Genomic DNA, 12,382 nt, shown 5'->3' on the forward strand with positions numbered 1-12,382 from the left:
CCAATTTGGCTCAATTCAAGGTCAAAAGTTTTATTTCTAGATGCTGTTTTTAGACCTATACCCTTACTATCTCTACTCCCACCAAACAACTGGAGAATGATACCATCTGCTTTGATTAACCTTCTGTTATCTTTTATGCATTGGAACAATTAAGTACAAATTTTCCATTGCTACAAAGCAACAATTTTGCTAATATAATTACAATTTAATTAGCAGGAATCATATTTATAAGAGGACAGATTTGGGGCTGAGTCCAGGAGCCCCAGGCACTGAGAGAATGTTGGAGAATCTGCTCAAGGAGGCAGAAGCAAAACTCCAAGTCCCTTGGAGCATCAGTGGCCCCACTGAGGGCAGAGACTGCCAAAGGCTCCCCAGGGACTGGTGAGAGCAGATCCTTGAGGGCAGCATTGCAGGAGCCCAAGGCTGTGAGCAGGAACTGCAATGCTGAGCAAGGCCTGGGCTGGTTGAAGGCAGCAGAAAGGCCAAGGGCTGAGCCCAGGCCTGGCCCAGCAGGGCCTGTCCCTCACGGGTGGCTTGGGGCTGTTCCTGGGGCACTGGGATGGGAGGGGCAGCAAGAACAAATGGCATCACCCTGCAAGCCCTGCCAGCCTGCTCAGGGAGGGCCGAGGCAGCAGCACAGTGCAGCCCCTGCAGGGAAAGTTCCTCCTGTGGGGCTCAGAGGCGCTGCCCAGCCCAGGGCACAAAGGCCTGGGTGCCTCTGGCCCTGCCAGCCCTGCCCAGCCCTTGGCCATCTCTCCTGCAGCCTGTGCCCCTGTGCGTGCTGCTCCTCTGCCCTGGCGGCTGCACACGCCCATCTCGCTGTGCCCCCAGCATTTCTCAGCCCAGCATTGCTGTGCCCTCCCTGGGCTCCCTGCACCCAGCGCTGCCGGCTCCTGGCACACGGAGCCATGGCATGGCCCGGCCTCAGCTGGGACACCTCGGCCACCAACATTCTGCCCTGGCAGGGAATTTGCTGTTTCCTCACCTCCAGGATGAACCTTCCAGGCTGCACTCTGGGGAGGTTTCCTTCTCTTTCCACTTCCAAGGAAAGCTCTGTGTCCTGCTGTTCACAAACAGAGAAGGGCTGGTGGATGATGTGGTGATCAGAGGCTATTTGGGTACAGTTATCATGAAATAATTAAGATTTTAAACATCCTGTGAAAGAAGGTGGGCCATCAACAAAATTTCTAACACCGGAGTTACAGAGAGCAGACTTCAACCTATTCAGGATGCAGATTTGGGGTGTACAAATCAGGTACTAATTGTTTTTGAGGGAAACAGTCCTTAAAACAAAGGATTCCAAAAAGGATGGATATTCTTAAAGAAATGAATCTAAAAGAAGCAGAAGCAGCCTTTACCAGTGTCCCAGAAGATGAGCCAGTGAGGAAAACAACTGGCCTGGCTGGACATGGAGCTTTTTTCAGGAACTCAGGAAAAAAGGAAGGTGCATCAACTTTAGACAAAGGGGCGAGAAAGTCAAGAAGTGTTTAAGAATGCTGTCAGGTCATGAAGAAAGAAAATGAGGTGAAAGCTCAATTAGGACTTAAGCTGGCAGTTCTGTGTAGGATAACAAAATTTGTTTTATCCATACATTAATGACAAAAGGAGGGAAAAGGAGAACCTTGATTCCTTACTGGGGGAGGGAAGGAGGGGTGGAATATGTTTACCAAAGATAAGGAAAAGGCTGAGGTACATAACTCCTTCTTGGCCTAAGTTTTCAAAATAATACAAGTTGTCCTCAGGACACGTGTTCTCCTGAGCTGGTAGATGGGGCAGGGAGCAGAACAGACCCTATAATCCAGGGAGAAATAACGGGGGACCTGCTGAGCCACTCAGATGCTCACAGGTGTCTCTACAACCAGATGGGATCCATATTAGGGGGATGATGGAACTGTTGGATGAGGTTCCCAAGCTGCTCTCCATCATTTACCATCAGTCCTGGCTCACCAGGGAGGTCCCAGAGGACTGGAGGTGCCAATGTGAGCCCATCCCCAAGAAGGGCTGAAGGAGGATCTGGGGAACTCTAGGCCTGTCAGCCTGACCTCGGTGCCCAGCAAGGTGATGGAACAGATCACCTTGAGTGCCATCACAGGGCACCTACAGGATGGCTGAGGGATCAGAGCCAACCAGTGTGGATTTCAATATCTGCATTTATGATCTGGATGAGGGCATTGAGTGCACCATCAGCATATTTACAGATGACACCAAGCTGGGTGTGAGTGTTCTAGAGGTTAGGAAGCTCTGCAGAGGGACCTGGACAGGCTGCATCCAGGGATTAAGTCCATCAATTTGAGGTTTAACAAATGCTGGGTCCTGCACTTTGGCCACAACAACCCCTGCAGTGCTACAGGCTGGGAACAGAGTGGCTGTACAGTGGCCAGGAAGAAAGGGAGCTGGGGGTACTGATGGACAGCAGGCTGGACATGAACCAGCAGTGTGCCCAGGTGGCCAAGAAGGCAAATGACTCCTGGCTTGGATCAGGAATGGTGTGGCCAGCAGGACAAGGCAGTGATTCTTCCACTGTGCTGGGCACTGGTTGAGCAGCACCTCAAGTGCTGTGTCCAGTTCTGTGTCCCCCAATTCAGTAAGGACATGGAGGGACTGGAGCATGTGCAGAGAAGGGCAACAAGGCTGGTGAGGGGTCTGGAACACAAGTCCTGTGAGGAGTAGCTGGGATCTGGGGTTGTTTATCCTGGAGAGAAGTAGACTCAGAGGTTACCTTATCACTCTCTACAGCTTCCTGAACTGTGGTTTTAGCCAGGTGGAGGTTTGTCTCTTTCACCAGGCAGCAACAGAATGAGAGGACGCAGTCTTAAGCTCCACCAAGGAAAATATACGTTGGATATTAGGAAAAATGTTTTTTACAGGAAATGTGGCAAAATTATGGAATGGTCTCTTGAGGGCTTGGTGGAGACACCATCCCTGTATGTTTAAGAAAAGACTAGGTATGGCAATTGGTGCCATATGGAGGTGTCAGGCAGGAGTAGGACTTGATCTTGAAGTTCTCTTCCAGCCTAGTGATTCTGTGATTCTGTGAATTCATAGAGTCTTTCAGCTGAAGTCTCTGTCCCTGTCCTTTTCCTAGGTCTCTGTTGCAGATGGAAGCTGCTGGTGCCATTCTCACCTTTAGCCCCTAATTTGAATGCAGACAGATGTTCTTGGGTATGTTAATCAGGCACTGATCAATGTTTATGTGGCATTTTTGTATCCTCATGGCACTAAGGAGACTCTTGTGGCTCTGTGGAAACTCATGGAACCAAAAAGCCACTGAGACATTGGGGCAGGATGGTACCAAGGAGATCACTGAGATACTGCAGATCTAAGGACATTGTGGTGGCTCCATGGAAACTCATAGGATCATGGGCACTGTGACACAGCAGGGCCTCATGGAGCCAAGGAGTGAATTGTGACTGTACCAAACCTCATGGAACCAAAGAGCCATTGTGGAACTTCAGAGCCTTGTGGACCAAGGGGACCACAGTGACACTGTGGGGTCCATGGAACCAAGGGGTCATGGTGACACTGGATCCTCATTGACCAATGGTGCATTGTGACACTGCAGGGCAGTATGGAATCATGGAGACAAATGTGACATTACACAGTGTCATGGCAGCAAGGGGCCATTTTAACACTGTAGGGCCTCGTGGGCCCAAGGAACAGATGTGGTGCCGTGGAAATTGTGGCAACTGTGTCACTATGGGACTAATTCAACAGTGGATGCTTTGAGACAACTACAAACTGTAATAAACTCACTAAAAGAAGTAGTCTTTCAAAACCACATGGTGTTAGATAAGGTAAGAGCCAAATGGGAGGAGTTTGCATTCTAATTTATAGCAGTTGTTGCACTTCTATAGATAAGCCAGGGCAAAAGCAAACCACTGGCTATTTGAGCAGACAATCCTATAGAGCATGCCCAGGAAGCAGGGGTGGAAAGTTCAAGCCCAAGGAAGACTTAGGAGTCTTCACCCAAAACGACCAGCAGGAGGCTGACGACCACCTGCTGCAGAAACCATGCATGTGTTACAAGGGCTCACATTGTCATGTCATTAGAAAATATGTTGCAGTATGAAAGGTAGAAAAAAACAATTTGCCCATTAAGTAGAAAACATATACAACCTAGAACTGTGCAAAGAATGGACAAGTGATTTTGTGGAGCAATGCTCCTCCCTCCGGGTATCAAATAAACAAATTCCTGCCCCATAGGCCTTCTACTATGGAGTAGTCCTGGCTTCTTGCCTCCTTTTCGGGCATCAGAATGCACTGGATTTCAGCATCATCCTGCCCAGGAAAGAACTGGGTCCATGTCTGCATCCCTATTTCAGACTGTACAAGAACACTGTGGACTTCTTCCCATTCTACCTGGAACTGGGCAACAGTGCCCAAGTTCAGCTATTACAGCCCTGCATGGAGAGACTTTAATTCATCTAGGAAGTGTTTCCAAAGGCCTTGTGTGCGATCCTTGCTTGGTACCTTTAGTCATAATTTGTGTCCCGAGAATGTTGGAACGAATTTCTCTTTTGCAATGTGTTTGCTGATCTTTGGTTTTGGAAATGGAGAAGAGATTTTTGGAAGCTTTATTTATTGCAGTGCTTGAAGTTCCCTGTTTGTGGCTTTCCACTGCCATGCTCAGCAGGCACACAGTTCTCTTTGGATATGAGCTAGCAGCACCAGACACACAGCAACTGGAGCCCTGAACATCAGAGATTGGGCTGATGTTTTTGTTAGAACACAAGAAAACATGACAGTGTCTCTGTACAATCTAGTTGTACTGGGAAACTCAGCTGCTGATTGTGTTCTGGTGCTCCTGTCAATCCCTCCCAAAATTATTTCAGAAATTATTTCAGGACTAACAGCTTCTGCCTTCTGACAGACACCAAGTGTTGCCAGCAGTTGCTCCAGCGCTCCTGCCAACAGCCCCTGTAGCAAGCAGCACAGTCCCCAGTGCACGTGGGCTTTGGCTCCCTGTGGCACAGAAGCCCCCCGGGGTACAGGTCTCTGGGGCAGGAGCCAGGCACCAGCGCTGCCAGGGCTCGGGGGGTGGCAGATCTGCTTGGGCAGGGACTCAGCCACACCTGCTGCTTTCAGTGTTCACAGGTCCCAGGGGTCAGAGCAGCATTCCTGCCTTTGCCCACACGTTCCTGGTCTGTGTCACAGCCACAGGTTTAGGATGGCCACCAGCCAAGATGTGTCCCAAGGAGGCCAAGCCAGCTTGTGTGCAAGACCCTGTGCCCTTCCTGCTGCAGCTGCGTCGGCAGCCCTGGGGGCTCCTTCTGCTGCCCTGAGCCCGCAGAGCAGGGCAGCGATTGCCCATGGTTTGAGCCATTCCCAACATTGCTGTCGGGCTGCTTAGGCACTTGGGGTGAGGGATTCCTTGCAACCTGGGCCACTTTGGGTGGGCCGGGGGCAGCTCCAGGGCCAGTGGCAGTACATGCAAGGGCCGTTAGTGACACTGTGCAGCACGGTCACCATGGCATGGAACACGACAGGGTGTCAACGGACCCTTGGTGACGTGGTGATATAGGAGCTGTTGGAGACACGGCCACGGCACAGTGCTCAGAGCACGCGACAGGACAGGACGGGACAGAGCGGTGCCGTGAGGAGCCCCCACACAGCGCACTCGTTCCTGCCTGACCCGGAGCTTTTCTGAGTGTTACTCCTGCAGCTGACTTTGCAGCCAGACTGCGGGAGTGTTTGCCTCATAACTTTCCTGAGGAATCTCTCTAGCAGGTGCTCGTGAGGCCAGACTCCAGCATGGCAGCATTTCTCAAGATCTTCAGACTGTTCTGCAGAATAAAAAGGAGAGGAGCTAGAGTTCACCCAGCTCAACAGCCTGAAGAGCCAGAGCAGTCTCAGCCAAAGCAGGATGGTGAGTGGCAGAGCTGGGCCACAGGGCTGATGGCTCCTGCCAGCATGGTGATATCCCATCCCATCCCATCCCATCCCATCCCATCCCATCCCATCCCATCCCATCCCATCCCATCCCATCCCCTGAGGACATGCCCAGGGACAGGAGGGAAGAGGGGCCAGGCAGACGCCCTGCAGAACCCGCGCTCCATCCCCTGGGGCATCCTGGGGCTGCCCCTGCCTGGGGAGCGCAGGGCTGGGCTCTGTTCTCAGGCCTCTCACACAGCCCCTCAGCTTTGGCTGCGCTCGCTCTTTGCCAGGTGCAGCCATGGAACAGACACAGGAGCAGGAATCCACCGGTGGCCTCTTTCCCAGAACAGCACAGGTACCTGCAGCCATCCCCACCTGGGCTGGGCCTGCTCTCACTGCTCAGCCCTGCACAGTCTTTGGAGCACTCCATGGAACATCCCTTTCTTCCTGCCCTTTGTTCTCCTGCTACACTTGCAAATTCATCAAATGCATTTGGTAGGAAGAAACCAGCACCACGGGCACTGGCTCCATGGAGAACTGTGACAGCTCCACCACCAACTCCAGTGCTGCCCTGCTGAATATGCTTGTAGAAGAGGGTTTGCCAAGTCCAAAGCAAGTAAGCAGCCTGTGGCAAGGGTTTGATCCTTCCAGGAATTGTTAGGCCTCCCAAGCCACTGGGGCCTGCTGGTCCCTGTCAGCCTTTGAGGCCATCACAGTGTGAAGGGAAGGGAAACACTTCTCTGGGGAAGCTGGGGACGTTACTACCTCTGGCAGCTTTCCAAGTCTCCCAGTGCCTTCTTCAGGTGCCTGCCATGGTGAAATACATCCACCAGTGGCTCATGGCCAATGAGTCTGATGAGCACAGGCTGGACAGGAAACTGCTGGATCTCACCGAGGCACAGCCCACTGATGTGGTGATGACTCTCCTGAGTGTGGCCCCATCGTGTGACAGGTATGGGAGAGCTCAGGGTTCACCAGCCCATCACCCTGTACAGCCTGTTCCAGGTATCTGACCAACAGGGAGTTGCTGGGTCCACTGGCTGCTCCCTTTCCCTGCCCCGGCATGTCAGCCCCCGAGCCTGCTGCCATGCTCCCTCCCTGCCCCTCAGGAGCCTGTCCCCACAGGACTGGACTGTCTGGGTGCTGCCAGCAAGGGACAATGGGCAGAGGCAGAGCTGGCATCCAGCTCAGGCCCCTGCTGCTGCCCAGTCCCTGGTGCTCTGTCTGAGATAGCCCTGAGACAGAGCTCTGATCCTGCAGAGCTGCTGAGACCATGTGGAAGACCATCTTGTGCTCGAGCAGGACTGCGGAGTCGGTGCAGCTGAGACTCCTGGATGTGATGGGGAGCTGGCCAGAGCACAGCACGTGCACCTCCAATGGGGACACAACGAGAGTCTTTGCCCTGGCTGTGAGTTTCTGGAATTGGCCTTTGCTCACCCAAAGGCTGCCTCTCCAGCAGCTCTCCATCTTCCTTCCCCCACTGCATCTGCCAGCCTCAGGTGCTGGGCTGAATCCTGCCCTAGGGGCAGCTTCAGGGGCACCAGGCCCGGTGCTCCCCCTGAATCTCCCCTGGCCTCTCCCTGCCACGCTCGGGCCCTGCCGCACGGACACCTCGGCACTGAGCGCTACCTCGGGCTGTTTGTCCTTTGCAGGCAACTGTGGTGATGTGGAAGATCCTCCAGGTGCCCTGCATCCCACAGATAGTGATGAAGATTTTGCCCCGCGTATTTGTCCACCTGCTCTTCCAAGTGCTCTTCAGCACTCTGGACACACCCATGGAGGTCGATAAATTGTGGAAGGAATGCCAGCAGCAACATGGCTTTGCTGCCAGCCCCAACAGGTTCTCCGTCCCAGTCCCTCTGTCCCTGCCATGTCCCCAGGGAGGGAGCCAGTGCTCCCAAGGTGACCTGAGCTTTGCTCTGCACACAGGTTTGCAGTGCAGACCCTGAAGTCCCTGCTCTGCCAAATGCAGGGTGAGCGTGTGGTGATGGCAGTGGGGCGCAAGTGTGGCTGGGACACGCTGCTGTGTGTTGACACCCACCACTATGCCGTGGCTCTGCTGGCCAGGTGAGACTCCCTGCTCTCCACTGCCCCTGGCATTTTTGCTCTGTTCCTTGGGTGCCCCACACAGTGCGTGTGGTCATGGGCCAGAAGGTCTTGTCACTGAGGGACTGCCAAGCAGACTGGAAAAGGATGGGAGAGGAGAGTGCCCACAGGGAGCTACCTCCCAAAATGGCCCAGGCCCCCTTGCAGGATGGTGGGGAATGACCAGACCTCTGGAAATCAGTCCTGGGAGAGGTTTGTGGCCCTGGCTCACAGTCTTGGCTACTTTTACTCCTGCCAGGGAGATGTCCTGTGTCTCCCCACCTCTGTGTTCCCGGATCTTTCGCTACCTTCTCCAGCTTCTCAGCACACAGGAGCCACGCTGGGATCTGCCTGCCCTGGCCTTCATTGTGGAGGTGAGCCTGATGGCCAGCGCTGCCTTGCTCAGCTGCCTCCCGGCTCTCTGGCCTCTCGTAGCCACAGCTGCCTGAGACGGTGCCCGTGCTTTGGGCTGCTGGCTGGGCCCAGCCCTGTGGGGTTCTGGCCTCCTGCTGGCCAGGTCCCCGGCACTGCCCTGTGCCTTTCAGGTCCTCAAGTACCAGGACTTGAGTGGAAGCAGTGGTAAACGCGTCCTGCAAATCTTGTCACGGCACCTGCAGAGCGAGTGCAGGGAGAAGCGTTACCTGGCACTCAGGGCCCTTCTCAAGCTCACTGATGATCCCTTGCTGGTGAGAAAGGGGCAGTGCCTCAAGCTGCGCTGGTGAAAGCAGCCCCTTGTGTTGGCTGGGCTTCGTGTGCTGGGGCAGCTACTCCCAGCTCTCCTGCCTCCCGCTTCAGCTGCCCGAGTGCTTCGGGACTGGCCTTTGGCCTCCGAGGCCTGACGCAGCAGGGTGGGGCTTCACAGACTTGTGTTCCACACAGGCAAGAAGGATGTGCAGCCTGGCTGAAAGTCTTGTGCAGCTGCTGGAGGAAGCAGATGGAGAAATAGTTAGGATGGCAGCGATGGTACTCAGCTTTGCAGTGTTTGAAAACAACAGTCTGATAGCCAGCCCCATCGCCCTGCAGCTGGCTGAGGCGCTGCTGACACTCTTCGACCATGTAAGGCTCTGTGCCCCCAGCCAGGCACGGCCTCTGGGAGCAGCCCAAACACTTTGTGCCCTGTGGATTTGCAGGCCAATGCACAGCTGAGCCCTGCAGCCAATTCAGCTGCTGATGCTGAGGTCTTTTTTCTTCCTTTCATGCAGGATACTAGCCAGGTGCAGCAGGTGTCTATACTGCTTTTCCAAGCACTGGTCACCATTCAGCTGGAAAAGGAAGAAAAAACCCTGAAGAGACAAGTGCTGCAGAGCCTGATCCCACTCTTCATCCACTGCCATGATAAGAATCGCTGTGTGGCACAGGTGAGGACTCATGGGCTGCCCGTGTCCCCCTGGGAGGGGGCTCGGCGGCCTCCTGCCCTGGCACCACCAGGGCTGCAGCCTCCTCCAGGCCTGGGACCAGGGAAGTGACTCCTGTGCCCCGAACTGCGGTGCCATCTCCGCATCTCTGCTGCTCTCCAGGCATCTTGGGAAACGCTGCATTGTGCGGCCAAGTTCCTGCAGAGAAACCATCTTAAAAAGCTTGTGAGGAAGAAGAAGCTGTGGAAGTTCGCCGAGTGCCTGGTAAGGAGGGCCTGGAAGCACCAGGCTCAGGCTGGAGAAGCCCCCTGAGCGCGGCACTCACTGTGTGCGCTTGGCAGCTGTGGCCCTGCCCAGCGCTGCACGCAGGGGCTGCACGGGCTCTTCTCCAGGCTCCTGCGGCCCCGAGCCGGCTGCCCTGGGAGCCCCGGCCCAGCGGCCCTGTGCCCTGCAGAGCCTGGCCCAGCAGCTGCTGGCTGCGCCTCAGGGCTGTGTAGGCAGGGGAGGCCGGGGCCGGGCACGTGCAGCGCCGGGCAAAGGGGCAGAGCCCACCTCGAGCCTTCCCTCCCGCCGCTCTCCCCAGCTGGCAGAGGACAGGAGCCGAGTGGTCGAGCACATGCGCCAGTCCCTGCCGTACCTGCAGAGCCCACAGGAGCCCCTGCGAGAGGCAGCCATCAGGTTCCTGGGTGAGCCCGGGTCCCTCCCCTCTCCGCCGCAGCTCGGCCCCAGCCCCGGCTGCTGCCCCAGCAGCTTCTGCCATCCGGGCCCGATGCCGTGGAGCCCCGGCTGCTCTCGGGGCTGCTGCCGCCCTCCCGCAGCCGTGCCTTGGGCGGCAGCAAGCGGTAAGGGCCCGGGCTGAGCCCTGCCAGGCCACGAGGGCGAGTGGCCACAGGGCTGGCAGCACCGCTGGCAGGGAGCTGTGCCGCTGGGCAGAGCCGTGACCAGGTCTGTGTTCTCAGGGATGGCCGGCCGGTGCCTGAGGGAGCAGGAGGATGAGCTCCAGCTCATCTGTGAGGGTGAGTGAGGGCAGCGGGCTGGCAGTGGGGGCTGGCAGGAGGAGCTGCAGGCCCTGCCCCGGCTGCGGAGGGCTCTGCTCCCTGTGCGGATGGGGGGCGGCGTGGGCAGAGCACACAGAGATTTCAGGGGCAGGTGGGGGATTCATGGCCAGCAGCTTTGGACTGATCCCAGTGGTCCCTTCTTCCTCCTGGCCATGGCTAGAGCGGGCTGGAATGCCCCTGGCACAGGAGTCTCCTCGGGTTCCTGCAGATTCAGGATCTGACAGTAGCTCTGTTCCTTTCTTTCCCAGCCCTCGAAGATATGGCAGATGACACCAGCCCTGCCATTAGAAAACTTGCAGCTGAAACAGCGTCCATCCTTCAGGCGATGCAAGACCGATTCCATGAGGCGTGCCAGCGACGGTCTCGACTGTGCGGCAGTGCCTGGCTGTGCTATGGGAGCTCTGCTGAGAACTGAGAGCTGATCTGGGAGGCTCTGCCTGCTGGAGCCACCTGAACCAGCCAGGCAGTGGGGATTTTTCCTTTCTTGAAGTTTTTTCTCCTTTTTGTTTTACTTATTGTAGAAATATAGGATGTTATGCAACAGACAGACTCCCAGTAGCTTTCTTTTGCTGCCCAGGGTCTGCAGGGCATTGGGGAATAGGGGGGGAGAAGGCTGCTTGTGCTCAGCAAGCTGCCTAGGTTTGCAGTGTTACACGGAAAATGGCCAGAAGCCCCTTGGCCTTTGCTGGTTGTGCTGAAGCCTTTGTGCTGGCCACAGAGCGGGTGGGCAGGGGCCGGAGCTGCGGGGATCCCTGTGAGACGGTGCCTGGAGATGGCCACGACCCCCGTCCCAGCCAGGAGCCGCCAGCACTGTCCTCCTGCCCGGCTGTTCCTGGATGGATTGCTGAGGGCTCCGTGGTGCCTCTTGCTCGGGCTCCTCTGGAGCTCCTCTGGGGCTGCAGCGCTGCTGCTGGGCAGGTTGGCCGGGTTGGGGGAAGGCCTGAGGGTACGGGGTGCTGGGAGGCCGTGAAGGGATGAGGGGCTGTGGACACCCTGATGGGACAAGGCAGTGGAAGAAACGAGGGGGATGTGTGAGGGAGTGGGTGCCAGGAGGCTGCAAGGGGCCAGGAGGCACCTGAGGGGCTGGGGCGGTGGGAAGCCCTGAGGACTTGGGTGTCAGAGGCCATTAGCAGCCCCTGGGCAGTTGCGTTGTTCCTAACACCTGCCTGCTCTGGTGCTTCCCCAAAGTCTGCCCCAGGCTTGCAGCAGAAGCTTCAGCAGGAGGGTGGGGACACTGCTGAGGTGTCCCTTGCACTGGCTGCCTGGGGACAAGGAGGGCAAGGCTCCCATGCTGGGAGACAGGACAAGGTTCCCTCCTTGTCGATGCCCAAGGCACGTCACTGTGGTTTGTTCAGATACATTGCCTGCCTTTAGGCAAGCATTTCTGATACCTTCAGGAACCTTACACTGGCCCCTGCTAGTATTACAAAGGATACTTACTTTACTAAATTTCCCAGTACAAATAGTTGAGTATTCTGAGTACCTCAGCCCATAAAAGAACGTAGTTGTTCTCTCAGGATTCCATGCGTATCTGGGCCACCAACACGTGCTCATGGAATTGGGCACGATATGCACTCATAGGATGATTATGTTCACAGCTACTCCTGCAACTTGATTGGTTAATATTCCTCATGGCCTGGAATATCCCAAGAATGAAATTCAATTCTCAAAAGCACATCCTCCACGAGATCTGTTCCATGTACTAAGCGCACGACCAGTACAAATTATTATTGGAGTTGCACAAGAGCTGGCTGCTGGAAAAAAGATTTCTTGGGTGGGATTCCTGGTGGGCTTGGTTACTATATCTCTACATGATGATGGTGTTCTCACCTATGTGTCACAGAAGAAGGGGAATATTTTTCACTAGGTTGTAGTCTCTGTCCATTTTAATTTGCATAATGCAAAAATCCTGATAGGAATCGCACAAAAATGAATGCACACACTGCTTGTTAGAAACATCACAGGTGCACATGGTCACTGTAGTAATCTCCTTTACAAGGGGTTTATGAG

At 55.4% G+C, this 12,382-nt stretch overlaps 1 protein-coding gene across 1 annotated transcript; it reads left to right on the forward strand.

The window, feature by feature from the left end:
- Positions 1–6,386: 6,386 nt before the first annotated feature.
- LOC306816915 (maestro heat-like repeat-containing protein family member 7) lies at positions 6,387–10,787 on the forward strand (the record flags this gene model as incomplete). The annotated part of the gene is made up of 13 exons (XM_079333369.1): positions 6,387–6,490; positions 6,678–6,826; positions 7,135–7,282; positions 7,527–7,714; positions 7,804–7,941; positions 8,219–8,333; positions 8,505–8,645; positions 8,839–9,015; positions 9,162–9,317; positions 9,477–9,578; positions 9,898–10,000; positions 10,274–10,330; positions 10,621–10,787. Exons 1-13 carry the CDS (start codon positions 6,404–6,406, stop codon positions 10,785–10,787), a joined length of 1,728 nt encoding a protein of 575 aa, XP_079189495.1. The 5' UTR covers positions 6,387–6,403.
- Positions 10,788–12,382: the final 1,595 nt, after the last annotated feature.

Source organism: Erithacus rubecula (genome assembly GCF_903797595.1).
Source record: "Erithacus rubecula genome assembly, contig: scaffold_977_arrow_ctg1, whole genome shotgun sequence".
NCBI classification, from domain to species: Eukaryota; Metazoa; Chordata; class Aves; order Passeriformes; family Muscicapidae; genus Erithacus; species Erithacus rubecula.